Source organism: Leopardus geoffroyi, chromosome B2 (genome assembly GCF_018350155.1).
Source record: "Leopardus geoffroyi isolate Oge1 chromosome B2, O.geoffroyi_Oge1_pat1.0, whole genome shotgun sequence".
In the NCBI taxonomy this organism is placed as follows: domain Eukaryota; kingdom Metazoa; phylum Chordata; class Mammalia; order Carnivora; family Felidae; genus Leopardus; species Leopardus geoffroyi.
Window position 1 is genome coordinate 30,748,127 of NC_059332.1, and position 27,214 is coordinate 30,775,340.

Here is a 27,214-nt window from a genome sequence, read left to right on the forward strand (position 1 = left end):
GTGTGTGTGTGGGGGGGGGGGGGAGTCTTCTCCATGGGTGATCCTCAAATTCTGCACACAGGACCCCTTCCATCTGAGGAAAGGAGGTCAAACCAGCCCTATTCCTAGGGTCCTCTTCTGTTTCAGCTGGTCAATGTCCATCAGAGAATATGCCCCACAAAGATCTCCCTTCTGGGAGACGCCTCAGGCAAATAGGGCCAGCCCTGAGCTGAAACAGGTTTTGGCAGCTTCTTCTCTGCCTCTCTTTTCTCTCCTACAGCTTTATAGCTAGAGCTGGCTTGATTATCAATATTGACTTTGGCTGGCTGGCTTGGCTACCCAAAAGGTATTTTGCCTTAATTTCCCAGATGACAGGTAATGCTGCCCTCTCCCGGTACTATTCAGCAGAGCCCCCTGGATTTGAAACCAGGGGCTGCAGCCTCAAATCCTGCATCAGAGAAGTGTCCCTCTGGTGTCATCTCCTTACCTCTGCTTTTCTCCTATCTTAATATCTATCCTTTTCTTTGAAAGGTGGTTTCTTTTTTCACTCCCTCCCCTTCCTTGGCTTGGTAAACCAGTCCCTAATCTCTTTTCACCCCAGATTGGAAGGTGTGTCCCTCTCTGACACGCCTTAGAGTTATGATGGTCTCTTCCAGGTTTCCATAGTTCCATTGCTCAACCGTTTGCCAGGGGTAACCATTAACCTAGCACTTAACTCACTCCCCAGCTTTCTTGCTAGAGGGGATTTCCCAATCATTGTTTAGCAGAGCCAGATTATCCCACCATCTTCTCTAACCTCTTGGATGGGATCTCCCCATCTCAGGGTACCCTGGACAAAGTTGGGGAGGAGGATGTATTTTTTAAAGTATATACTTGTTTATTTCTGTCCCCCTCACAATCTTCTCACTTACCCTCCCGTCACACACACTAAAAAGTTTCATGAAGCCCATACTTAATTAATGTTCAGTACTTTGGGTCTACCACCTGACCCAGAATAGGCACTAAATAGTTGCTGAGTGAATGAATAACACCCCTCTGTACTTAGGGATGTGGGTGTGTGTGCATCTGTAGGAGGGGTACAGACATGTCTCAGCAGGAGTGTAGCTGTTCTTATCAGGTCTACTTCTCTCCACCAGACTTTGGTGTAACTCGAATGCTTCCACTTCCTTGTGGGAGACAAAAATTATAATTGAGACCCAGTAGTTCCCTCGTTGGGGTGGTAATACCCTGAACCAAGGATATAGGCAAAAGAGGACTAGGATAGGAGTCTTGCTTATTTCTGTTTATTTATTTAAAACACGTGGCTTTTACTAAGTTTACCAGGCACTATTCTAAGCTGTTCATAAATACTAGTTCAGTGGGTACAAATATTAATTTAGAGTTGTTGGTACAGGTTTAATAATGTGCTTATCTTCGCTCTCCGGAAAAAAAAAAAAATGCAATTCGCCTCTGCCCCTTTAGGCTGCTCCCCCCAACCCGCCTAGACCAGTTAGTTCTGTAGGCTCTGAGTCAAGCTCCGCTTCCGACTTTCACAGGCTCCACCCCGCGTCAATCAAAGCCCAAACCGGGAAGGCCTAAGGCCCGAGTGCTAAGCAACGGCACTGGCGGCGGGAAGTTTGAACGTTCGGACACCGCCCCATATGCGAATAGACCAATCAGCGTCCAGCCGTCTTAGCAACAGCGATCCGCTCCTCCCTCCAGTCCTGTCGAAATCTTAAGCAGGATCCGGATCTCTCCGGCCAATAGCGGCTTAGAGGGGCGGGGCGTGTGCGCGCGCACCCCGCCCCCACTCAGGTGTGCCTCTCTTGCGGGAGGGCGTCTCTTAGTGAAGCGGTTTCGCGCACGTAGCTACCCAGGTGACTGAAAACGCGGGAAAGTGCCGCGAGTGTCCGCAACTGGGGTGGGAAGTCGTGAAGTTAGGGCAGCGATAGTGGGGGCGTGGTTGGCAGAGGCGGGGAGAGGAGACGTGCAGACTCGGCCCTCAGGGCCCTCCAGCCAAAGTACAAGCTCCGGGTGACCGGAATGTGGGTGGGGCACGTGGGGTTTTGCAGTCTGGACTTTGTTGATATACCTAAGAAGTCGCGCGTCAAAATGTCCGCAGATGTTAAAAACAAAACGTTACCGCATCTCTCCCCGGCCCTTGCAGCCCTGCGCCTCAGCCCTCTCCCAGTTCGGGTGGATTTGCGTGTCTAAGCACCCCCTATCCCAGCCTCCTGGCGGTGAAATCCCGCTCCTGAACCGTCTTCGTTTTCTGCGCCCGCAGAGCGTCCAAGGCCATGTTCTCCGTAGGAACGATCCCAGGCGGGACGCCGCAGAGCCCGGAGCCGGGGGCAGCTTCAGCCATCTTTCCCAGCCTGGCCCCAGTGTCGGGCCGTGGGGAGGCTGAGGAGGAGGAGGACAACGAGCAAGAGCCGGCGGAGGTCTCTGGGGCGGCGGTGTCTGATGTCTGGTGGAGCAGGCGCTTGGATCCTGAGAGCAGGGAGTTGGTTGGAACTTCGGGATGTTAGAATCAATGGGCTTGGAATAGCTGGCAGGTCACTTGCCTCTGCTCTGTTTGACACTGACTGAATGGGGACGATGATACTTATCTCAGGGATTTGATAAAATGATTAAAATTAAGTAGGACATGGCATAACCCTACACTTACCAGCAGTTTCCTTTCTTGTCGGTTTCCTTTCTTCTTCCTGGGATAGATCTATCTGTGTGCGCTGTGGACTTCGGGATACTTGGGCATCGCCTACTATGACACTAGTGACTCTACCATCCACTTCATGCCAGATGCCCCAGACCATGAGAGTCTCAAGCTTCTCCAGAGAGGTGGGAGCAGAACCATGGATTCCTCTCCTCTGAGACTGGAAGTGTATTTCACTCTTCTATCCTTACCTGTCTCAATTTATTTTATTGACTCCCAGAAGTTCCCCCTGTTGTTTATAGGAATTCATTTCATTATTCAACACTTATTGTTTATAATGTATCAGGTGCTGGGCAAATCAGTCATGTCCGTCCTGCAGGGCTTTGGAGTCTAGTGACAATCTCCAGGTCACTCTTCCCTCCTGCCACCCTGCCAGTCTTCTCATTCCTCAATCTCATGCCTGACTCCTACCTATGCTCCCAATATGCAGAGCACCTCTTACTTTTAGAGGGAGGAAATGAGGGTGCGTTTGTTTGTTTGTTTGTTTGTTTTGGAGGGAGTAGAAGGAAATAGCAAGGGGAGGTCTATGGATACCCCCTTAGAGGATCCTTTTACTCATTTGGTCTCCATTCTTCTTCCAAGTGTTGGATGAAATCAATCCCCGGTCTGTTGTTACGAGTGCCAAACAGGATGAGAATATGACTCGGTTTCTAGGGAAGCTTGGTAAGGACTGGGTAAGGGGAAAAGCAAAAATGGGAAAGGAGTGAACTGTGGAATATTCCAGGAGACTAAAGGGTCTTGGAGGAGCAACAGCCAGGAGGCCAGAATTGGGTGAGAGGGAAGGTGGGACAGAGGCAGAGGACTGAGATGTTCAGACTCATGGCCCTTTCTCTGCTTCCCCCACAGCCTCCCAGGAACACAGAGAGCCTAAGAGACCTGAAATTGTATTTTTGCCAAGTGTGGATTTTGGTACTTCCTTTCCTTTGCCCAATTCCTCATCCCATTTTTCCTACCCCTTTCTCCTTACTCTACTTGAGCTCCATCAGAAGTCTCTCCTCAGCCTTATCTTATCCTAACCCTTTGTGTTCTCCAAGTCCCATAAGCAGTCTCCTCAAGATCTCTCCTGCTCCTTACCCTTTAATAACCTGAAACCTTGTGAAGTTTCCACATAGGCGTGTCTAGGGATGAGGGCCTTCCCTGAGAAGAGGAAGTGGTGACACTTTGTGGATAGCTTTGATTGTTGGGATTTTTACCTTTAAGCCAAAGCCATTTGTCCCTTAAAAAAAAAAAAAAAAATAGACAAAACCTTCCCAGGTTTGTAAAAAAGATAAGGAATGTTCTATTCTACTTAGATATTAAGACATTAGTATTATTCATTCCTCTATTAATATGATCCTTTGACCCCAAAACCCAAATTCCAAATAGATACCTTAGGAATAGATATTCTGAATCACTTGTATTTCTCAGGTTGTGCTCTCAGCCAAAGATCTTTATATTCTAGGTAAAATAAAGAGATAATTAGACTAAGTCTGAAAATTTGGTACATTATTATTAGTATCATCATCATCATCATCATTTTATTTTGAGAGAGTGTGTGAGCAAGGGAGGGGCAGAGAAGGAGAGAGAGAATCCCAAGCAGGCTCCACGCTGATAGCACAGATGCAGGGCTCAAACTCGAGCTCTGAACCATGAGATCATGATTTGAGCTGAAACCAAGAGTCAGAAGCTTAACCAACTGAGCCACCCAGTCGCCCCTGAAGATTTGATTCTTGTTTCAGCTTTCCATTAACTGCCTGTGTAACTTGGCAAGTCACATCCTCTCTCTTGCTTCTATCATCTCATTCTTAAAATAGGGTGAAAATTGGGCTACAAGACCTTTCCCTTCCCTCTCATGCTTCCCCCAAAATAGGTCTGGAGATAAGCAAACAGCGCCTTCTTGCTGGAAACTACTCCTTCATCCCAGACTCCATGACTACCACTGAGAAAATCCTCTTCCTCTCCTCTATTATCCCCTTTGACTGCCTCCTCACGGTAGGAAGGGTCCTGGGAGATGAGGGCTGGTTGGAGAAAGGGACCAATACCCATTCCTAGGGTCGAGTCCTGGGAGGTACTAGTCCAATCCTGGAAAATAATAGTTTTCTCTGGTGTTGTCCAGCCTCCAGGACATTGGGATTTACCTCAACTCCATTACTGATTTCCTCCCAGGTTCGAGCACTTGGAGGGCTGCTCAAGTTCCTGGGTCGAAGAAGAATTGGGGTTGAACTGGAAGATTATAACGTCAGCGTCCCCATCCTGGGCTTTAAGAAATTTGTGTTGTAGGTGATTTACCCTAACCTCAAGCAAAGTAAGGTGGGATTGGGAGGTCTTAATAGCAAGACAAGGTGGGGGGGTGGTGGGAGGAGTGGGCAGTGACCCATCAGGTAAAGTGCTCTAGGACACATAGGAGCACCTGAAGGGGGTGTGGAGCTCCGGGGAGATGACTGAGACAGTATTCCAGGAGGGGGATCTAGGGGGTGGAACCTAAGAATGAACTCACACCGCTCCTACCCCAGCCACCTTTCTTTCTTCTTGTTTTCTGTCCTCAGGACCCATCTGGTGAGCATAGATCAAGACACTTACAGGTAAGGAGATGGAGGCAGGCTGTCGTCTCTGGGGAGAGAGAAGGATTAAGTTTAATACTCTAATAATCCCAGTGAGGCTCCAGTTTCTTTAATCCAGGGGTTATTAAGGTCTCTCTCCTTGAAGAAAAGGGAAGAGAGGGAGAAAAGCCCAAAGGTGTCACCCTCCTTTTCTAAAGAGAAAAACTGATAGAGAAGTGAGGGACAGACCTTACAACAAAATTTAATCTCAGGAGGATGTTCCCAATCTCCCTTCCATCTTCTCAATTCCCTTTAAAAAATCCAAGTTACCTTGGGGCTCCTGGGTGGCTCAGTCGGTTAAGTGTCTGACTCTTGGTTTCAGCTCAGGTCATGATCTCATGGTTCAGGGTTCAAGCCCCGTGTCAGGCTCCATGCTGACAGTGCAGAGCCTGCCTGGGATTCTTTCTCCGCACCCCCCCCCCCCCCCGCCTCTCCCCTGCTCTCTCTCTCTCAAAAATAAACTTAAAAAAAATTTTTTTTAAATCCAAGTTACCACAAGCTCCTTCACTTCTCCCTTACAGTGTTCTGCAGATATTTAAGAGTGAGTCTCACCCTTCAGTGTACAAAGTGGCCAGTGGACTGAAGGAGGGGCTTAGCCTGTTTGGTAGGTATGCCCCTTCCCTCATCCCACACTACAAAATGCTGCCAGAAAAGCAGCTGCCTCCCAACATGTGTCCCAGTCCCTCTTCCCTCCCACTTCACTCCTGTTGCCAGATGTCTCTTCCACTCCAGTCCAGCTTTCTTATGCTCCTTGTACCCTCCCTGAGCTTGGGCACCCTCCCCCCCCGCCCATCCATAGTTGTCCAGTGTCATTTGCATATCATCTCTTACTTTACCAATTCCATGTTCCTTCCTTGGGTTTCTATGGATGTTTCTGCTGGTTGTGCACCTGTCTAGGGACTTTGGGAGTCCCTATGTTTAGAGGAGAGTTATATAACTGCATAACTGTCCATAACTTATGCATAACTTATTTGCATTGAGTCTTTGTCTGCTGTCTCTGGCTTTAGGGTGTAGTGGGGACATCTCCCCAAGTAGCCGCATGGTTTTACTGTGCATACCTCAGTACCTCAGTGGATTGTGTCTAATGTTTACATGTATGTGTTGGCCTCTTTGTGAATCCAACCACAGCTGCTCTGTGTATTTTTCTGGCCAACTGTTCCTCTGAGTGGCTATCCCTCCCTAAGCCCATGGACGATAATCCTGGCTCAGACTTGTGGCCAGTCGCTGGCTTTAGCTGCCTTTGTGTTCTGTATCTGCGGAACGCCCCCAGGCCAGCCTGTCCAAACTCTGTCCTAACCGAACCTCTGGCCCGGATGCCTCAGTTTAGACACACCCACACATTCCTTTTTCTGCCCCTGCCTTGTAACAAGCTCACTGCCTGCCCCTGCTCCCCACAGGAATCCTCAATAGATGCCACTGTAAGTGGGGACAGAAGCTGCTCAGGTAAGTCTCACACATGTGCTGCAGGTTAATGCATTCATTCTACAGACTCACACAAACCACCCCATCTCATAGTGCTGAGAACTGCCATTTCCCAAATGCTGGCTAAACACGTTTAATCCTCACACCAATCCCGTGTGGTAGCTAGTATCCTCATTTTGTGTTGTCAGCACAGATATACGTATGCCCATTGATGGTACAGACTGGCACACATGCAAGCAGCAGAAACAATCACAAAACACTAATGCACACATAGTAATATCTTTTTTTATTGAAGTGTAGTTGATATACAATATTATATTAGTTTCAGGTATACAATATAGTGATTCAGTGTTTATATACGTTACGAAGTGATCACCATGATAACTCTAGCTACCATCTGTCACCATGCAAAGTTATCACAGTATTATTAACTATATTCCTTATGCTATACATTGTGTCTTTTTTTTAATAACTGGAAGTTTCGACCTCATATGGTACTATCTTTACTTTTTTTAAGATTTTTAAATTTTATTTTAAGTACAATCAACTTCCCAACGTGGCGCTCAGACTCATGACCCTAGGATCAAGAGTCACATGCCAGGCCCCACATGGTACTATCTTTAATTATAAAAACCACACTTCACATTTGAGCTATTGTCTGTTGACTTTCAAAATTGTGTCTCTATTTCTGAGCTGTATATGTGGAATGCTCACCGCACATCATCACCAGTTGCAATTTCTATAGGCAGTTCAAGCTCAGAGCATCTAAACTGATGCCCACTGGACCTGTTCGTCTTCCTGCATCCTTTTTTATCTGCATAATGGCATCGCTGGCAGTACTGCTTCTCAACCTTGGATTGACGCTTCTCCTTCACCCTTCATATTCAATTATTCACTAAGGCCTATTGATTGTACCCTGAAATGTCTTTCTCAGCCATCTCTCTCCCTCTTTCCACTGCTCTAACTCTGGCTGTAATCATTTCTAACCTTGGGCATTGTATTCACCTTCAGATTGGTCTCTGTGCTTTGAATCTCTTCTTTTTCCGATCTGTCCTTCGTTCTAAAATACTTGTCATTCCACAATAGAGATCTGAGCATGTCACTCCACTTTTTTTTTTTTTAAACCTTAAGTAAAAACAAAATAACATAAACCTCAGACTTCCCCGTTCTCCGTGGGATGAAGATTAACATCTTTAGCAGTATGATGTTCAGGGCCCCTCCCATTCACCCCAATTTAAACTTCCATGATTATTTTCCCAAGCCCTTCCTAAATCCATCCTTACTGGATCTGCCCTATGGTCCAGTCATTTGGGCCACTTTCCATCATGGAAATACACCATGCCTATGTTTATGCAGTTCCCTCTGGAAAGTTTTTCCCTTGTTCTTCACCTGTCAGAATCTTACATCTTCTTCAAGGTACAAGCCAACTATCACCTTCGTGGTGAAACTTTCACAGGCACCCATAAGGAGACTGACACACACCTTCCCATTTGCTCTCACGTTGCCTGTTTGTTTTCTAGTTGCACTGTCACGTCAGGTTGGAGTTAGCGGTCGGTGAATCTGCTTGTTCTCATAGCTGTGAGCTCCGTACAGCGGTCATTCCTGTTACCTCAGTGCCTGGCACATGGCCTTGTATGTAGTAGCACCGAGTGAGTGAGTAGGTACACAAATGCAAACACATTGGTCACGTCATCTGTACAAACTCAGAGCTGAAACCTTTGCTAGCCTACAGGTGCGCAATCCTTTACCCACCTCACCTGCCCTGCACTGTGTGTCTTTTAGAGGTTAATTTAGGATAATCTGAGGTCATCTTCAGGTAATTGGGATGCCTTCATTACCCACACATTCTACAGGTGCAGATCTCTAATCTCAACCAGGGATGAGAGAGAAGGAATTCTCAGGGGAGAAGAGATCAGCATTAAAGGGGAGGGGAGGAATGCAGATCCCCCCAGGTAGGATCCAGCAGGGCATGGAATCACAACCTGAATCATGAACTAAGGACCCAGTTGGCCTCCAACTGGACAGGGCACCAGGAAGGTGACTGAATGTCACATTATGCTCTAAAGAGCACTGTGCTCACAGTCTGGAGACCTGAGTTTGAGACCCAGCTCTAGATTTTGGACAAGCTGCTTGTCTAAGGGCTTCATTTCCTCAGCTATAGAATTAGGAGGTTTAGCTTGACTAAGATTTCTCCTGGCACTAGCAGTACGTGAGTCAGAAAAACCTAAGTATTTTTTTTAATGCTTATTTATTTATTTATTTATTTTTTTTTTTCAACGTTTATTTATTTTTGGGACAGAGAGAGACAGAGCATGAATGCGGGAGGTGCAGAGAGAGAGGGAGACACAGAATCGGAAACAGGCTCCAGGCTCCGAGCCCTCAGCCCAGAGCCCGACGCGGGGCTCGAACTCACGGAGCGCGAGATCGTGACCTGGCTGAAGTCGGACGCTTAACCGACTGCGCCACCCAGGCGCCCCAATGCTTATTTATTTTTGAGAGAGAGAGCGAGAGAGAGAGCGCGCTAGTGTGAGCACAAGTGGAGGAGGGGCAGAGAATCCAAAGTGGGTTCTGTGCTGACAGCAGAGAGTCCCATTCAGGGCTCAGACTTGCAAGCCGCAACATCATGACCTGAACCAAAGTCGGATGCTTAACTGACTGAGCCACCCAGGCGCCCTGAAAAACCTAGGTATTTTACAAGAAAGTCTGCTTGTACTCTCCAAGGTGGGGAAGGGTATTCACAAACTGACCTACACAGCTGCTGGTGGAGCTCTCTGTGGCTAAGGAGCAGAGGTGCCTAAAACCTACCCTCGAATCCAACCTAATTCTCCATTTTACTCTAACCTGGGGTGTTCTAACCCAGGGTAACTGGCCATAGACTATATAGTGTGAGATACATATCCTCGGGCCATAGTGTCTCCATAGGTTGGTTCTTTATATAAAGTAGCATGCCTGGGGTGGCTGGGTGGCTCAGTCCGTTGACTTTGGCTCAGGTCATCATCTCACAGTTTGGGGATTTGAACCCTGCATCGGGCTTTGCGCTGAGAGCTCAGAGCCTTCTTTGGATCCTCTGTCTCCCTCCCTCTCTGCCCCTCCCCCCCAAAATATATAAACATTAAAAAAATAAAGTAAAATAACATGCCTAATGGCTTGCTCTAATACAGAAAAGAATTCATGGGCTCACAGGTCCTTGCAGAGTCTCACACTCTTCATAGCCATAGAGAAGATAGGGGCACCCAGAATTAGACAAACACAGAAGAAACATTTATTACCGTATACTAATTTATTAGGAAATACCTCAGGCACACAAAATGTGGAAGTAATAATAATACAAACATCTATGTTTGCACGAACAAATTTAAGAATAAGGCAATGTTTTTGAAGGGGCGCCTGGCTGGATCAGTTGGTAGAGCATATGACTCTTTTTTTAAATCATTTTTTTTAAATGTTTTTGACAGAGAGACAGAGCATGAGCAGGGGAGGGGCAGAGAGAGAGGGAGACACAGAAGCCAAAGCAAGCTCCAGGCTCTGAGCTGTCAGCACAGAGCCCGACGCAGGGCTTGAACTCACAGTCTGCGAGATCATGACCTGAGCTGAAGTCGGACGCTCAACTGACTGAGCCACCCATACACCCCAAGCATATGACTCTTGATCTTGGGGTCATGAGCTTGAGCCCCAGAGTGGGTATAGAACTTACTTAAGAAAAAAAAAAAAAAAAAAAAAAGACAATGTCACTGAAGCCTCTTCAGTATCCTTCCCAATCCTTCTCTGCAGAGATGACCATTGTCATGAATTGAGGATTATCATTCCACATGGAATGGTTATATACTTTTACAGAACAACAAGAAAAGATGAACGTGTGTGCAATTACACCCAGAGACACTTTCACAGCTAAATGCAGATAAACTCACGCTGACTCACCGTCTCCTACTCAGCTGCAGAGAGAACTAGAGTGTTGGCACACAAATACCTCAATACGCTACACTCCCTCTAAATATTGACAAGCTCCATTACATATCCACATGGAATGACACATGGTTACATCCATCAAAACCATGATAAACAGAGTCGTGCTCACATGCAGAGATTTTTAGATCTGTGTAAACACGCCCGCATAGATAGGACACTGTACTTGCCAGTACAGATACTGATTACCACAATCCCCAGGGACCTCCAGACACACATTTTCACAAACTGGGATCAAGATAATAACGAGAACAGATGTAATTTCTGTCCCCACCCCCCGTGTCATGCCTCACTTCCAGGCTATGGTTCACACGTCCGACTCACGACCTGGGAGAGCTAAATTCTCGGTTGGATGTCATTCAGTTTTTCCTACTACCCCAGAATCTGGACATGGCTCAAATGCTGCATCGGTTGCTGGGTCATATCAAGAATGTGCCTGTGAGCCAGGGGTGGGGGCCGGGAGGTGGGTAAGGAGTTTGAGGGTCAATATTGGACATGGGGCTTTTTGAGGAGCATTAGAGTGGGAGAGGGAAAACAATGGCTGTCCTTTTGACTGTAGCTGATTTTGAAACGCATGAAGCTGTCCCACACCAAGGTCAGCGACTGGCAAGTTCTGTACAAGGTAAGTTCTTCCTTCTTGAATCCCAGAAGTCCAAGTTAAGTCCCTCAGCAATGATCCAGACCTTCTGTACTCTGGTCACCCTCTCCAACTTTATCCTGACACTTTTTTTTTTAATTTATTTATTTTGAGAGAGAGAGAGCGCACGAGTGAGAGAGCAAGCATGAGCCGGGGGGTGGGGGGGAGGGCAGAAAAAGAGGGGGAGAGAGAGAGAATCTTTTTTTTTTTTTTTAACATTTATTTATTTTTGAGACAGAGCATGAACCGGGGAGGGTCAGAGAGAGAGGGAGACACAGAACCTGAAACAGGCTCCAGGCTTTGAGCTGTCAGCACAGAGCCCGACGCGGGGCTTGAACTCATAGACTGTGAGATCGTGACCTGAGCTGAAGTCGGATGCTTAACCGACAGAGCCACCCAGGCACCCCGAGAGAGAGAGAATCTTAAGCAGGCTCCATGCTCAGCTCAGAGCACGACTCGGGGCTTGATCCCCCAGACCCTGGGATCATGACCTGAGCTGAAATCAAGAGTTGGACGCTCGACTGAGCCACCCAGGCACCCTATCCCAACACTTAAAAAAAAAAACAAGAGGGGCGCCTGGGTGGCGCAGTCGGTTGAGCGTCCGACTTCAACCAGGTCACGATCTCGCGGTCCGTGAGTTCGAGCCCCGCGTCAGGCTCTGGGCTGATGGCTCGGAGCCTGGAGCCTGTTTCCGATTCTGTGTCTCCCTCTCTCTCTGACCCTCCCCCGTTCATGCTCTGTCTCTCTCTGTCCCAAAAATAAATAAACGTTGAAAAAAAAAAATCTATTAAAAAAAAAAACAAGAAAAAAACTTTGTATTGTAGAAGTTGTGAAAAAAAAATTTTTAGAGTAATATAATGAGCCTCCATGTACCCACCATGCAGCTTTGACACTTGGACTCATGCCAATCTTGTTTCATGTATATCTTCTCCTTGCTTTCCCCTTCCTGGATTACTCTGAAGCAAATTCCAGCCATCATATAATTTCACCCATAAATATGTTAATATGATTTCTAAAAGAAAATTTCTCTTTTTTTTAAATGCTTATTTATTTTGGGGGCACCTGAGTGGCTCAGTCGGTTAAGCGTCTGACTTCAGCTCAGGTCATGATCTTGCGGTTCGCGGATTCAAGCCTCGCATCAGGCTCTGTGCTGACAGCTCAGAGCCTGGAGCCTGCTTTGGATTCTTTGTCTCCCTCTCTCTCTCTGCCCCTCCTTCACTCACACTCTGTCTCTGTCTCTCTCAGAAATAAACATTAAAAAAAAATTTTTTTAAGCTTATTTATTTTTGAGAGAAAGAGTATGAGCATGAGAGGGGCAGAGAGAGAGGGAGACAGAGTATCAGAAGTGGGCTCTGCACTGATAGCAGCTAGCCCAATGTGGGGCTTGAACTCATGAACCATGAGATCATGACCTGAGCTGAAGTCAGATGCTCAACTGACTGAGCCACCCAGGTGCCCCAAAAATTACTTTAAAAAAAGTTTTTAATGTTTATTTATTATTCAGAGATAGAGCATGAACATGAGAGGGGCCGAGAGAGAGGTGCCCCCCAAAACTACTTTTAAAAAGGAATAATGGGGGTGCTTGGGTGGCTCAGTCAGTTAAGCATCAGACTCTTGGTTTCTGTTCGTTTGATCTCACCATTTGTGGGATTAAGCCATGCTTTGGAGCCTGCTTGGGATTCTCTCTCTCCCTTTCTTTCTGTCCCTCTCCCCCACTTATGGGGGTGCTCTCTCTCTCACAATAAATAAAAACTTAAAAAAACATAAAAAGGAATAACAATATCATTATCTTACTAACAATCAGCATAATTCTTGAATATCACAAATTGTCCGATGTTCACATTTCTATTCTTTTTAAAAGCAGGTTTTTAAAAATTTTTTTGTAATGTTTTACTTTTGACAGAGAGAGAGAGAGAGAGAGAGAGAGCAAGCGGCAGTGGGGGAGGGGCAGAAAGAGGGAGACACAGAATCTAAAGCAGGCTCCAGGCTGTCAGCACAGAGCCTGACACGGGGCTCCAACTCATGAACCATGAGATCATGACCTGAGCCAAAGTTGGAAGCTTAACTGACTGAGCCACCCAGGTGCCCCACATTTTTTTTTATGTTTATTTATTTATTTTGAGAGAGAGAGAGAGAGAGAGAGAGAGAGAGAGAGAGAGAGAGAATCCCAAGCAGGCTCCATGCTGTCAGCATAGAGCCCCAACTGGGGCTCGAACTCATGAACCATGGGATCGTGACTTGAGCCAAAATCAAAAGTCAGATGGGGCGCCTGGGTGGCTCAGTCGGTTAAGCGTACAACTTTGGCTCAGGTCATGATCTCGTGGTACATGAGTTCGAACCCTACATGGGGCTCTATGCTGACAGCTCAGAACCTGGAGCCTGCTTCAGATTCTGTGTCTTCCTCTCTCTGCTATTTCCCTGCTCTTGCTCTGTATCTCAAAAAAAAAAAAAAAAAAAAAAAAATAGGATGCCCAACTGACTTGAGCCATGCAGGCCCTCCTGATGTTCACATTTCTAATCCTCTCTTAAATGTCATGATTTTTAAAACATTACATTTTGTTTAATCAGGATGCAAATATGTTCAACATATGGCAATGGTTTGATGTCTCTTGAAGTCTCCTTTGTGGGTTCCTTTTGCCTTTCACAGTTCTCCCTCCATCTCTATCTCAATCTTTATCTCTCTTTTTCCCCTTGCAAATTATTTGTTGAAGAATTTAGATTGTTTGTCCGACAGAATTTCCCTTAGCCTGGATTTTGCTGAATGTAATCAGTAGGTGTTTTTGACAAGTTTTACGCTCTTCTAGAATTTCTGTAAGTAAATAGTTGAACCTAGAAGATCGATCAAATCCAAGTTAGATTTTTTTCAGTACTGTTTTATAAGTGGAGGAATATAATGTCTCATATGTCTGTCTCTCCTTTTGTGATGTTAGCAGCTTTTGATGTTTAATACCTAAGTCCATTATTTCCTTATGGATTGCAAAGTAGTATTATTCTGTCATCCTTTCTTCATTTATTAGCCAGAACATTTCTGTAAAGAGAAACCCTCTCATCTGCTTTTTGGTTTTCCAGTGATATATTTCATATCATAGAAATTGCTTGATTTCCCTCCCCCTGCTTTTATTTATCAGCTATCAGCATATAGGAAATTGGTTCCCTAACATCCTCCAAGGTAGCCAGTGTGTTTTTTGTTGTTGTGTATCATCATGAACTCAGATTTATGCGTGTGTTTCAGTCCTCTGCAATTTTAGTCTTTCTACATGTTCAGATTATTCCATCTTTGGCCAATGGGAGCCTCTTCATGTTGGCTTCTGAGTCCTTTAAACATGACCCCAGTAGATTTTCCCACTTGGCAGCTTCCCTCCTGCTCTCTGATTTGATGGGATCTAACAAAAATATCATTCATATTTCCTGGTTTTATTTTATTTTATTTTATTTTATTTTATTTTATTATTTTTTATGTCATCTCTGCACCCAAAGTGGGACTTGAACTCTTGACTCCAAGATCAAGAGTCACATGCTCTTCTGACTGAGCCAGCCAGGTGCCCCTACATCTCATATCTCCTGGTTCTGACCCAGGATGAGACATTTCTCCAAGGAGCCCTGGTTCCTTTTAGTGAAAAATTGTATCACAGGCTGTCTCAGTCTGAATGCTAGAGGTGCACAGCATGTTTTACTTATTGTTTTTAAGACTTTTCTGTGGACATATATAGGAACTTTTAAAAAGTAAAATACATGCATGATAAAATTGGTACTGATACCACCAATTTAAATTCAGAAGTACAGCATCCTTACCTTATATATTCCTTTACTTATCTTCTTCAGTATTTCTTCTTCATACTGAAAATTCTGGTTCTCAATAACACTAGCAATGAGAAGATTAGAATATCATTCATTTGCCTTTTCCTACATTACATCCACAACGATCTTAGTATAACACTTCTAGCACTACTATCAATGATATTATTGAAAATAATTTAAGATTTTTTGGGAGGAGGAGGGAAGTTCTTTTTGTCCCTACTAAGGATATACAGTCAAATTACTGTGTTTTAGTCACTTGGAATAGTGCCTCTCTGTGTAGTTATGTCACTATCTGGACATACATTTATGTTCATTTGTTTCATTCTATTTTTGATTTTTAAGAATTTTTAAAATTTCATTTATTTTTATAATTACATAAAATATTTATGTAATTCCAAACTATTATGTAGTCAACTAATTCTAGTTTCTATCCACCCCCCCACCTATAGATAACATTTTCTTTTAAAAATTTTTAAGATTTATCCTTCTGTTGCTTTGTTTTAAATTCTTTTTTTTTTTTTTTTAATAATTAAGATGTAAAGAAAAGTTGCAAAAATTGTACATGGTGTTCTCACATATCCTTCATCCAGTTTCCCTTAATGTTAACATATTACCAAAACAATGTTGACATAACCATAGTACAGTTATGTCAGAAATCTTTTATGAGTTATAATTCAGTGTTGTATTTTTATTTTACTCAAATTTTTCTAGTTTAGTTCCTTAAGAGTTCTTTTCAGATTGACTTTTAATATACCCACTTATTTATTTTTTAATAGTTTTTTAAAGTGTATTTTTATTTGAGAGAGAGCTAGAGAGCAAGCAGGGGAGGAACAGAGAGAGGGAGATAGAATCCCAAGCAGGCTCTGTGCTGCCAGCACCCAGCACAGATCTTGATGTGGAGCTCGAACTCATGAGCACGAGATCATGACCTGAGCTGAAGTCAAGAGTCCGACATTTAACCGACTGAGGCACCCAGGCGCACACCCCGCCTTTTTTAAATAGTTTTTTTTTTTTTAATTTTTTTTTAATGTTTATTTATTTTTGAGACAGAGAGAGACAGAGCATGAACAGAGGAGGGGCAGAGAGAGAGGGAGACACAGAATCTGAAATGGGCTCCAGGCTCTGAGCCGTCAGCACAGAGCCTGACGCGGGGCTCGAACTCACAGACCGTGAGATCACGACCTGAGCCGAAGTCGGACGCTTAACCGACCGAGCCACCCAGGCGCCCCTAAATAGTTTTTTTAAAGTGTATTTTTAATATGCCCATTTAGCTTTTAGATTGGCTTTTCAGATTCAGGTAGGCTTTTGATATGCCCTTCTGACATGGCCCCCAGTCCATTTTTGAGCACTTCCTAACTTTTTACCACTACAAGATGCTCCAGAGTCATCTTATATTTTCCTTGCCTAAGCCCTAGAATCAACCATTTCTCCAAGGAGTCCTGGTTACGTTTGGAGAATAGTATTAGAAACCAAGATCTGGACACTAGATGTGGTTATTGCTACTGGGGTATCTGTCACTTCTTTTCACCACAGACAGAGCTAAAGAAATAAATGCAGTATGCTAACCCATGCATATACATCTGTATTCCTGAATCGATCTATCTATATAAGAATCCATGAGTTCATACTCATACCTCTGATACCACAGAGTTCACTCTATACCACAGTCAATACCACAGAGTTCACTCCAGACTTCCTCCTTTCCTCATTTGTAACTTCCTTCTCTGCCAGTGAGAAACCTGCTTCTTATTATCTTCAGCAGATTTCTTTTAACATGAACAGATATGTGGAACTATTTGTATCTTCCATTCTTACCACTGAACATTCATCAGCCAGGCCAGGCTATGCATTCAGGGACTCTGCACACTGTGTTCTCAACGTAGCGTGGTGGTTAAAAGCCAGACACCTGGGTTCAAATCCCAGCTCTTTTATTTACTCTGTGAGACCTTGAGCAAATTATGTTATTTCTTTGTGCTTCCAGTTGCTCCTCTGTGAAATGGAGATAATTCCTATCTCCTAAGATTATTTTGAGGATGAATGAAATTAACATATGTGAAGAATTTAGAACATTGCCTGTCACCTAGTAAGCATTCAATAAGTGTTGGCTCTTACTCCTACCTCTATTCATTTACTCATGCTCTTGCTTTCAAACAGAATACTCTCCTTCCTTTTGAATAGCCTTATTCACAACCAAGTTCATTTCCTTTTTTCTGTAAAGATAGCCCATATTAGTCTTTTTTAAAAAAAATGTTTTAAATGTTTATTTTTGACAGACAGAGCATGAGCGGGGAAGGGGCAGAGAGAGAGGGAGACACAGAATCAGAAGCGGGCTCCAGGCTCTGAGCTGTCAGCACAGAGCCCAACGCGGGGCTCGAACTCACAGACCGCGAGATCATAACCTGAGCCGAAGTCGGATGCTCAACCGACTGAGCCACCCAGGCACCCTAGTCCATATTAGTCTTATTCTCTGAACTTATTTCATAATTTTAATCAGTTCCATAACTTGGTCAATCTGTTTTGTGGGTATCATTATTTTTGCTGCTTGTTTATTTCCATCATGGCTAGAGTATAAACCCTTTGATTTATTTACTTCATATATCTTCTACCACCAAGTAAGGCTCAGTAGATGCCCTATGGATTTGGTCTGTCTGCTCAGTCTAACCTTGGCAGCCACCTCAGGGCCCTGAGCTTCACCCTGGGTAATTAACTGTCAGTGACTCTCACTCTTTCTCTCTTCTTGCTGTCTTTCCCCAGTGCTATCTTGCTCCTTCTGCTCATTTACTGTTCTGCCTTCCATATCTCTACTTCTCTTTCTCCTTCCTCAGTATAAAATCCTTTCCTCTTAGGGGCACCTGGGTGGATCAGTTGGTTGATCATCCAGCTTTGGCTCAAGTCATGATCTTGTGGTTCATGGGTTCGAGCCCTGTGTCAGGCTTTGTGCTGACAGCTCAGAGCCTTCTTTGGATTCTCTTCCTGTCTCTCTGCCCCTCCCCTGTTGTGTGCATGCGCATGTGCACTCTCTCTCCCTCTCTCTCTCAAAAATAAGTAAACACTTGGGGCGCCTGGGTGGCGCAGTCGGTTGAGCGTCCGACTTCAGCCAGGTCACGATCTCGCGGTCCGTGAGTTCGAGCCCCGCGTCGGGCTCTGGGCTGATGGCTCAGAGCCTGGAGCCTGTTTCCGATTCTGTGTCTCCCTCTCTCTCTGCCCCTCCCCCGTTCATGCTCTGTCTCTCTCTGTACCAAAAATAAATAAAAACGTTGAAAAAAAAATAAGTAAACACTAAAAATAAATAAAAAGTTTAAAAGATTCTTTCCTCTACTGAAGCACCTACCACTTTATTTTTACTTATTTATTTATTTACTATTATTTTTTTAATGTTTATTTATTTTTGAGAGAGAAAGAGACAGAGTATGAGCCAGGGAGGGTCAGCGAGAGAGGGAGACACAGAATCTGAAGCAGGCTCCAGGCTCTGAGCTGCCAGCACAGAGCCCGACACGGGGCTCAAACTCACGAACTGTGAGATCATGACCTGAGCTGAAGTCAGAGGCCCAACTAATGGAGCCACCCAGGTGTCCCTATTTATTTATTTTTTAAGTTTATTTATTTTTCTTGAGAGAGAGCACGAGCAGGGGAGGGGCAGAGAGAGGGAGAGAGAGAATCCCAAGCAGGCTCCACCCTGTCGGTGCAGAACCCAAGAGGGCTCGAACCCAAGAACTGTGAGATCGTGACCTGAACCCAAACCAAGAATTGGACACTTAAACAACTGAGCCACCCAGGTGCCCCTATTTTTAAATCTTCTGGGTGTATTTCTGTCTTCCTCGTTTGACCAAGAGCTCATCTGGGACTGGGCCCATTTTAGTTCTTTGTAGTCTCACTATTTAGTGTAGTGCCTGACACAGAATTTTACAGATGCCATTTTCCTCACTTACTGTTTCTTTTTTTGCCTTTGAGATCTTCTGTCTTTTATATTGTGTTTCCCCCTGCTGCTCTCTGTTCTTCTCAGTCCATCCCTGTCCCCTCACCTCAGCCCATCTTCTGTCCATTTCTGCTGCAGACTGTGTATAGTGCCCTGGGCCTGAGGGATGCCTGCCGCTCCCTGCCCCAGTCCATCCAGCTCTTTCAGGACATTGCCCAAGAGTTCTCTGATGACCTGCACCATATTGCCAGCCTCATTGGGAAAGTGGTGAGTGGAAGACAGAGGCAGAACCCCTGGGGACCTAGGGAAGAGAGGTGGGATTGGAGGACACAGAAGGACTGTGCTCTGGGGAATGTGCTATGGAAGATGAGAGACATCAAAGTCAGTTGGATGACCAAAGAATGAGATGGTGAGAGGAAGTGTCAGAATGTCAGAGACCTGCTTGGAGGGTTAGGGTTAAAGCAGGAACTGCAGGGAGGATTGGGACCCGAGTAGAGGTGAGGAGCAGGATTGGGAGATGGTTCTGGGTGATGAGCAACTGGACTTTTTATCTCCTCAGGTGGATTTTGAGGGCAGTCTTGCTGAAAATCGTTTCACAGTCCTCCCCAACATAGATCCTGAAATTGATGAGAGTGAGTGTTGGGTGCGCAGTGGGGCCTATGGGCCCCAAACACGAGCCTGCCCAGTGATGGGGTACCATCATCAGTAGGTGGCCACTACAACTGGGGCTAACTAACCATGGCAAACAGGGCAGGAACCTTACTTTCGATACTCATATGTCTTCCACCCTCCTAGAAAAACGAAGGCTGATGGGACTTCCCAGTTTCCTCACTGAGGTTGCCCGAAAGGAGCTAGAGAATCTGGACTCCCGTATTCCTTCATGCAGTGTCATCTACATCCCTCTGGTGAGGGCAGGAGGACGGGTGTAGCCTCCCGGGGTCTTTTATGGGAGATATTAGGTTTATGAAGGACACACTGCTGGATAAGAAAACCCCTGGGGAAGTGTGAAGAATATGAACACGGTGGTGGCTTTAGGCCCTTGAGAGAAGCACTGGAGAATACTGGGATCTCTGGCATCCTCTGGGGAGATAAGGTGCCCAGTACTTTACTCCCTGTTTTAACTCCTCTGCACTCTCCCCAGATTGGCTTTCTTCTTTGTATTCCCCGCCTGCCTTTCATGGTAGAGGCTAGTGACTTTGAGATTGAAGGACTGGACTTCATGGTAAGGCCCTTGACTTCTATGGGGGGGGGGGGGGAGGGAGGGTGATGAGGGAAATGAGTCAGCAGCTGAGGGAGGGCCTTCCCCCATCAGCACTGCCCAATATGGGATGTCTCTTCTACAGTTTTACTTTGATCTTTACCAGCTCTGAGATAAAAGAGAAAGAAGTCAGGTGAGAAAGAGATAAAAGACCTGTACCCTGAAAACTACAAAATGATGAAAGAAATTGAAGATGACATAAAGAAATGGAAAGACATTCCATGCTCTGGAAGTAGAAAAACAATTGTTGTTAAAATGTGGATACTACAGTTTACAGATTTAATGCCATCCCTATCCAAATACTAACAGTATTTTTCACAGAACTAGAACAAAGAATCCTAAAATTTGTATGGAACATCAAAGACCCTGAATAGCCAAAACAATCTTGAAAAACAAAAAACTGGAGGTATCACAATTCCAGACTTCTAGTTTTATTACAAAGCTGTAGTAATCAAAACAATATAGCACTAGCACAAAAATACACACATAGATCAATAGGACAGAATAGAAAGCCCAGAATTGCAATAGAGAGGGGCACCTGGGTGGCTCAGTCAGTCAGTCTGACTCTTGGTCTCAGCTCAGGTCTTGATCTCAAGGTCGTGAATCAAGTCTTGCATTGGGCTCCACGCCAGGCATGAAACCTACTTAATAAACTCAAAATGGATTAAGGACCTAAATGTGATACAGGAAACCATAAAAATCCTAGAAAGAGAGCACAGGCAGTAATTTATCTGACATTGGTTGTAGCAGCATCTTTCTAGATACCTCTCCTGAGGCAAGGGAAACAAAAGTGAAAATAAACTATTGGAGCTACATCAAAATAAGAACCTTCTGCATAGCAAAGGAAACAACCAAAAAAACTAAAAGGCAACTGTGGAATGGGAGAAGATATTTGCAAATGACATATATGATAAAGGGTTAGTATCCAAAATATGTAAAGAACTTATAGGGGCATTTGGCATGCAACTCTTGATTTCACGGTTGTAAGTTTGAGCTCCATGTTGAGTGTAGAGATTACTTTAAAAAAATTTTTAAATATTTATTTTTGAGAGGGCGGGGAGGAGCAGGGAGAGAGAGGGAGACACAGAATCTGAAGTAGGCTCCAGGCTCTGAGCTGTCAGCCCAGAGCCCAACGCGGGGCTCAGACTCACCAATGGTGAGATTGCCATCTGAGCTGAAGTCAAACCCTTACCCGACCAAGCCACCCAGGGGCCCCAAGATTACTTAAATAAATACAATTAAAAAAAAAGAACTTATATTACTCAATAACAAAGAAAAAACAAATAATCCAATTAAAAACTGGGCAGAAGACATGAACAGACATTTCTCCAAAGAAGACATCTAGATGGCCAACAGACACATGAAAAGATGCTGAACATCACTCACTGTCAGGGAAATACAAATCAAAACCACAATGAGATATCATCTCACACCTAAAGCCACACTTTAGTCAGAATGGCTAAAATCAAAAACTCAGGAAACAACAAGTGTTGGCAAGGATGTAGAGAAAAAGGAACCTTCCTGCGCTGTTGGTGGGGACAAAAACTGGTGCCATCACTGTGTAAAACAGTATGGAAGTTCCAAAGAAAATTAAAAATAGAATTACCCTATGATCCAGGAATCACACTGCTATTTACCCAAAGAATACAAAAACACTAATTCAAAGGGATACATGCTCCCCTATGTTTATAGCAACATTATCTACAATAGTCAAACTATGCAAGCAGCCCAAGTGTCCACTGATAGGTGAATGAATAAAGAAGATGTGGTACACACAATGGAATATTACTCAGCCATAAAAAAAGAATGAGATCTTACCATTTGCAATGGCATGGAAGGATCTACAGAGTATTATGCTAAGTAAGATAAGTCAGAGAAAGATAAATTCCATATCATTTCACTCATATGTGGAATTTAAGAAACAAAAATGAACAAAGAAAAAAGACAAAACCAAAAAACAGACTCCTGACTATAGAGAACAAACTGATGGTTACCAGAGGGCAAGTGGGTGAGGGGATGGGTGAAACAGGTGAAGTGGATTAAGAGTACATTTATCTTGGGGCACCTGGGTGTCTCAGTCGGTTAAGCATCCAACTTCGGCTCAGGTCATGATCTCAGGGTTCGTGAGTTTGAGCCCCACATCGGGCTCTGTGCTGACACCTCAGAGCCTGGAGCCTGCTTCAGATTCTATGTCTCCCTCTCTGTCCCCCTTCCCCACTCACACTCTCTCTCTCTCTCAAAAATAAACGTTAAAAATAAAAATAAAAAGAGTACACTTACCTTAATAAGCACTGAACAGTATACATAGAAGTATTGAATCACTATATGTACACCTGAAACTAATATAACACCATATGTTAATTATACTAGAATTAAATATATATATATATATATATATATATATATATATATATATATATCAGAAATTATCAAGGGGAGGCATAACTAAACTAGTGTTTAAGAATGAATATTTGGGTGATAAACTTACAAAGAAAATAAAGAATCGATTCCCAGAACGGTCAGAATAGAGGTTACTTTTGAGGAGCTGGAGAAGGTTGTGATAGGATGGCTCTCTGGGGTAGCTGGCAAAATTTTAATTTCTTAACTCAATTTGTAACCTACATGGTTAGTCACAAGGGTATTTGCCTCATAATAATCCTTCTACACATTTGTTTAATTCAGTTTTTTTTTCTTTCAATGTTTATTTTTGAGACAGACAGACTGTGAGCAGGGGAGGGGCAGAGAGAGGGAGACACAGAATCCGAAGCAGGCTCCGGGCTCTGAGCTGTCAGCACAGAGCCCGACGTGGGGCTCGAACTCAGGAACTATGAGATCACAACCTCAGTGGAAGTCAGATGCTTAACCGAGCCACCCAGGCGCCCTGTTTTATTTTAAAATATAAAGTTAACGGGGCGCCTGGGTGGCTCAGTCAGTTAAACGTCCGACTTCGGCTCAGGTCATGATCTCATGGTCTGTGGGTTCGAGCCCCGCATCGGGCTCTGTGCTGATAGCTCAGAACCTGGAGCCTGCTTCCGATTCTGTGTCTCCCTCTCTCTCTGCCCCTCCCCTGCTCATGCTCTGTCTCTCTCTGTTGCAAAAATAAATAAAAACATTAAAAAAATTAAAAATAAATAAAATATAAAGTTAAAAAAAAAGTTGGGGTGGGGCTGGAGGTGATGTTAGAGAAGATGGAGACCAAGAATGCAAGGCCCACAGCTTTGAACTCTTGCACCCAGTTTCTGTCAGAGGAGAAGCTGCACTATCGTAGTGCTCGAACCAAGGAGCTGGATGCATTGCTGGGGGACCTGCACTGTGATATCCGAGGTGAGGAGAAGCAAAAGGCTGGAGGGGAGCGGGCAGCTTGGAGGATATTCTAACAGGCTCCTTTCTTCCTGCTCTCTCACTCTGACTTTTACCTTTTCCTCTCAATGTCTCGGGGTGTCTCAGACTCTTTCTCTGCAAGCCTATTTCCAGGTCTTTCTGCTGGCTTCTTTGTCTCTTCTTCATTTTCTCCTGGAGCTAATGTCCACCCCCTTCCTCCCCTACCTTTAGACCAGGAGACCCTGTTGATGTACCAGCTGCAGTGTCAGGTGCTGGCGCGGGCAGCTGTCTTGACCCGTGTGTTGGACCTTGCCTCCCGCCTGGACGTCCTGCTGGCTCTTGCCAGTGCTGCCCGGGACTACGGCTACTCAAGGCCCCGTTACTCCCCACAACTCCTTGGGGTCCGAATCCTGAATGGCAGGTGAGAACAGAAGGGGCTGGAGGCATAGACACAAGGGGCCCAAAGGCCCCATCTCTGGTGCCTTCATTTATCTGGATTCACAGGCCATGTGCGAGGTAACTTTCTACCCACTGCAGACATCCACTGATGGAACTCTGTGCCCGAACGTTCGTGCCCAACTCTGCAGAGTGTGGCGGGGACAAAGGGAGGATCAAAGTCATCACCGGACCCAACTCCTCAGGGAAGAGCATATACCTCAAACAGGTGAGGAGAGGGGCACATGGGTAGCTCAGTCAGGTGAGCACCCAACTTCAGCTCAGGTCATAATCTGACAGTTCATGTGTTCAAGCCCCACATCGGGCTCGCTGCTGTCAGCACAGAGCCTGCTTTAGATCCTCTGTCCCCCTCTGTCTGCTCCTCCCCTACTTCTACTCTCCCCCAAATAAAACATTAAAAAAAAAAAAAAAAAAAAAAACAAGTGAGGAGAATCCCTGCACACTGGGCCTCTGGCATCTTTTTCATTGTCTCCATCTCCCACCTGCCTGCAAACATGGGTCCCTACAGCTCTTCCCCTGTGTTCTGACCCGATCTGTCATGAAAAGTCTGTAGTGCACACTCCCTGCTCCTCTACCTCACGTGTTCCCATTCTGTACTTGAGGGAGAGCCATGCTCTAACAGATCTTTCTGTGCCCTGAAATCCTCTCCCCCATCTCTGAATAGATCCATGCCATTCCCAGGTGTGCCTCTGCCCCCTCCCCCCTTCCTTTTTCCTGATTCTAAAGAAAGCTGAAGGGGCTCTACTCTCCTATTAAACTGTGTCCATCCCTCTTTGATCTATAATTCACCCCTCAGCCTTGACTCACCTTTACCCCAGCCCACACCATCAGGCCCCAGGCCCTGTCTCCTCCGTTTCTAGGTAGGCTTGATCACATTCATGGCCCTGGTGGGCAGCTTTGTGCCAGCAGAGGAAGCCGAAATTGGGGCGGTAGATGCCATCTTCACCCGGATTCATAGCTGCGAATCCATCTCCTTGGGCCTCTCCACCTTCATGATCGACCTTAACCAGGTCAAAGGGAGCAAAGGGGGGTGGGATTGTGGGAGGGTATTAGTAAGGAAGGAACTCTACTCTTGAAAAATAATCAGGGGCACCTGAGTGGCTCAGTTGGGTGGGCGTCTGACTCTTGATTTCAGCTCAGGTCATGATCCCAGGGTTGTGGGATCAAGCCCCGTGTTGGGCTCCATGCTGAGCATGGAACCTGCTTAAGATTCTCTTCTCTCTCTCTCTCTCTCTCTCCCTCCCTCCCTCCCTCTCTCCTCCTCTGCCCCTTCACACCCCCCCATGCTTTCTCTCTAAATGAAAAAAAAAAAATCTAAAAAGAAAAATGATCAGAACAAGAAAAATCTTCATTCTGCAGCATGCCTTCTGTATTAGGGGCAGGAAGCACCAAATTCAGAGACTGGGAGAATCAATACCATGAACTTTTACTGAACCTTTGATTTGCATGAGACACTGTTGGCAATGAAAGGATGAATGAAATGTGTGTCTTACCACTGAAGAACCTGCAGTCCAGTAGGGTGGACACATATATAAGCAGCTTTATTCACAGGCAGACTGTGGTCAGTGCATTACAGGCTTGAATGCCAATGAAATTCTCCCTTGTCCGCCTGGTACCCAGCAGGTGGCGAAAGCAGTGAACAATGCCACCAAGCAGTCTCTGGTCCTCATTGATGAATTTGGAAAGGGAACCAACACGGTGAGGAGACAAAAGGATGAGAAACTGAGGAGGGGAAGCCGGGGGAAGACAAAGGAGCACGAGGGTGACGCTGTGCCTCGGGAAAGGAACAGGGGTGCATGGGGCAGGAAAGAAACAGAAAAGTGCAAGATGGGGCAGGCCAGGGCAGGTGGAGAGGTGTACACAGGGCACCTCTGGTTCAGTACCCTCACCCCTGCCCTCTGCGCAGGTGGATGGGCTTGCGCTTCTAGCTGCTGTGCTACGACACTGGCTGGCACTTGGACCCATGTGCCCTCACATCTTTGTGGCCACCAACTTTCTGAGCCTTGTTCAGCTACAGCTGCTGCCACAGGGGCCCCTTGTGCAGTATTTGGTAAGGAAACCCATCTAGCCCTCTAGGGATCCATAGGATGAGCATTTACCAGAACTGAGGACAGGCTCTTCAGGTACGACAGGGGCTCCCTGAGCACAGGAACCACGTCCCTTCCCATTTCTCACTCCCCACAGGGATTGGCCAAGGGTTTCAGGGCAGGAAGCAGAGACATTGATGACACACTGTCCCCTTGTATCTCTTTTAAGACCATGGAGACCTGTGAGGATGGGGACGACCTAGTCTTCTTCTATCAGGTTTGTGAAGGTATTGCCAATGCCAGCCATGCGTCCTACACAGCTGCCCAGGCTGGGCTTCCCGGCAATCTCATTGCCCGTGGCAAGGAGGTGAGATCCAAACGTCAAGTACCTCCATCAGGGCTCCCTTCCGTTAGCCTGGCTTTCTGGGTCCATGGGATTTCTGACCCTTAGTTCCAGTTCTCTTACCCAACTCCCCCTCCTCCACATCCCACCTCCACCCCCACCCCCACCCTCCTTCTGGTTCCTAGGTCTCAGATTTGATCCGCAGTGGGAAACCCATCAAGCCTGTCAAGGAGTTGCTAAAGGAGAAGCAAATGGAAAAGTGAGTGTGTGGCCCAGTGTCCCAGCTCTCTCTAGCATGTCTGCAGCTCTTCTCCCCCTTTCAGGGACTCAGCCTCTTTGTCCTTCAGAGACCCACGATTTATCCTGAAATCCCTAAATTTTCCTGGGCTCCCTGTGCCATAGCCTCTCTCCTCTGCCTGGGGACTCAGTTATCTCTTCTCCCATAAATCCCATTTTTCTCTCTCCCATTAGTTGCCAGACGTTGGTAGATAAATTTCTGAAACTGGATTTGGAAGATCCCAACTTGGACCTGGACATTTTCATGAGTCAGGAAGTGCTGCCAGCTGCCACTGGCATCCTTTGAGAGTCCTTCCTTGGCTTTCCTCCACTTCCCAAGACCCCAGTGAGCTGCCATGCCCTGTCTCTTTCCTGGTCTCCCTCAGGCCCAAAATTCTCAATTTTCCTGGAAATTCTGTTTCACGTTAGGAATAAAGTTTATTTCAGAGCAAGGTATTGTTTCTTTAGAGCAGCCATCACAGAACAATAGGAAAGACATGAAGCACCAAGCAGAAGTCCACAGAGGGGCCTGCCCTGCCTCATTAAG

The 27,214-nt window shown here is 45.5% G+C and overlaps 1 protein-coding gene across 9 annotated transcripts; it reads left to right on the forward strand.

Moving 5' to 3' along the window:
• The first annotated feature begins 1,728 nt into the window (after positions 1 to 1,728).
• Positions 1,729 to 27,119, forward strand: MSH5 (mutS homolog 5). Of its 9 annotated transcripts, none has more exons than XM_045497729.1 (25): positions 1,729 to 1,835; positions 2,243 to 2,399; positions 2,673 to 2,796; positions 3,254 to 3,334; positions 3,518 to 3,580; positions 4,521 to 4,642; positions 4,817 to 4,926; positions 5,197 to 5,232; positions 5,772 to 5,854; positions 6,648 to 6,693; positions 10,935 to 11,073; positions 11,195 to 11,257; positions 19,125 to 19,253; positions 19,546 to 19,618; positions 19,782 to 19,891; positions 20,128 to 20,208; positions 23,481 to 23,568; positions 23,797 to 23,986; positions 24,103 to 24,229; positions 24,882 to 25,031; positions 25,645 to 25,719; positions 25,928 to 26,071; positions 26,206 to 26,415; positions 26,577 to 26,650; positions 26,863 to 27,119. In XM_045497729.1, the coding sequence occupies exons 2-25, from the start codon at positions 2,256 to 2,258 to the stop codon at positions 26,972 to 26,974; spliced, it is 2,574 nt and encodes an 857-aa protein (XP_045353685.1). In that variant the 5' UTR covers positions 1,729 to 1,835; positions 2,243 to 2,255; the 3' UTR covers positions 26,975 to 27,119. The 9 variants fall into 9 exon arrangements, with proteins under 9 accessions (XP_045353685.1, XP_045353689.1, XP_045353686.1 ...); XM_045497733.1 differs by having other exon boundaries at positions 26,278 to 26,415; XM_045497730.1 differs by having other exon boundaries at positions 1,750 to 1,835; positions 2,126 to 2,399.
• The last annotated feature ends 95 nt before the right edge of the window (positions 27,120 to 27,214 follow it).

What these genes read in the sequence shown, in the direction of transcription:
- MSH5 (XM_045497729.1), top strand. Translation starts at nt 2,256, where the DNA reads ATGTTCTCCGTAGGAACGATCCCAGGCGGGACGCCGCAGAGCCCGGAG. An exon ending in CCTTTGACTGCCTCCTCACG is followed by an intron (nt 4,643 to 4,816) that starts GTAGGAAGGGTC and finishes ATTTCCTCCCAG; the next exon opens with GTTCGAGCACTTGGAGGGCT. An exon ending in CCTGCACTGTGATATCCGAG is followed by an intron (nt 23,569 to 23,796) that starts GTGAGGAGAAGC and finishes CCCTACCTTTAG; the next exon opens with ACCAGGAGACCCTGTTGATG.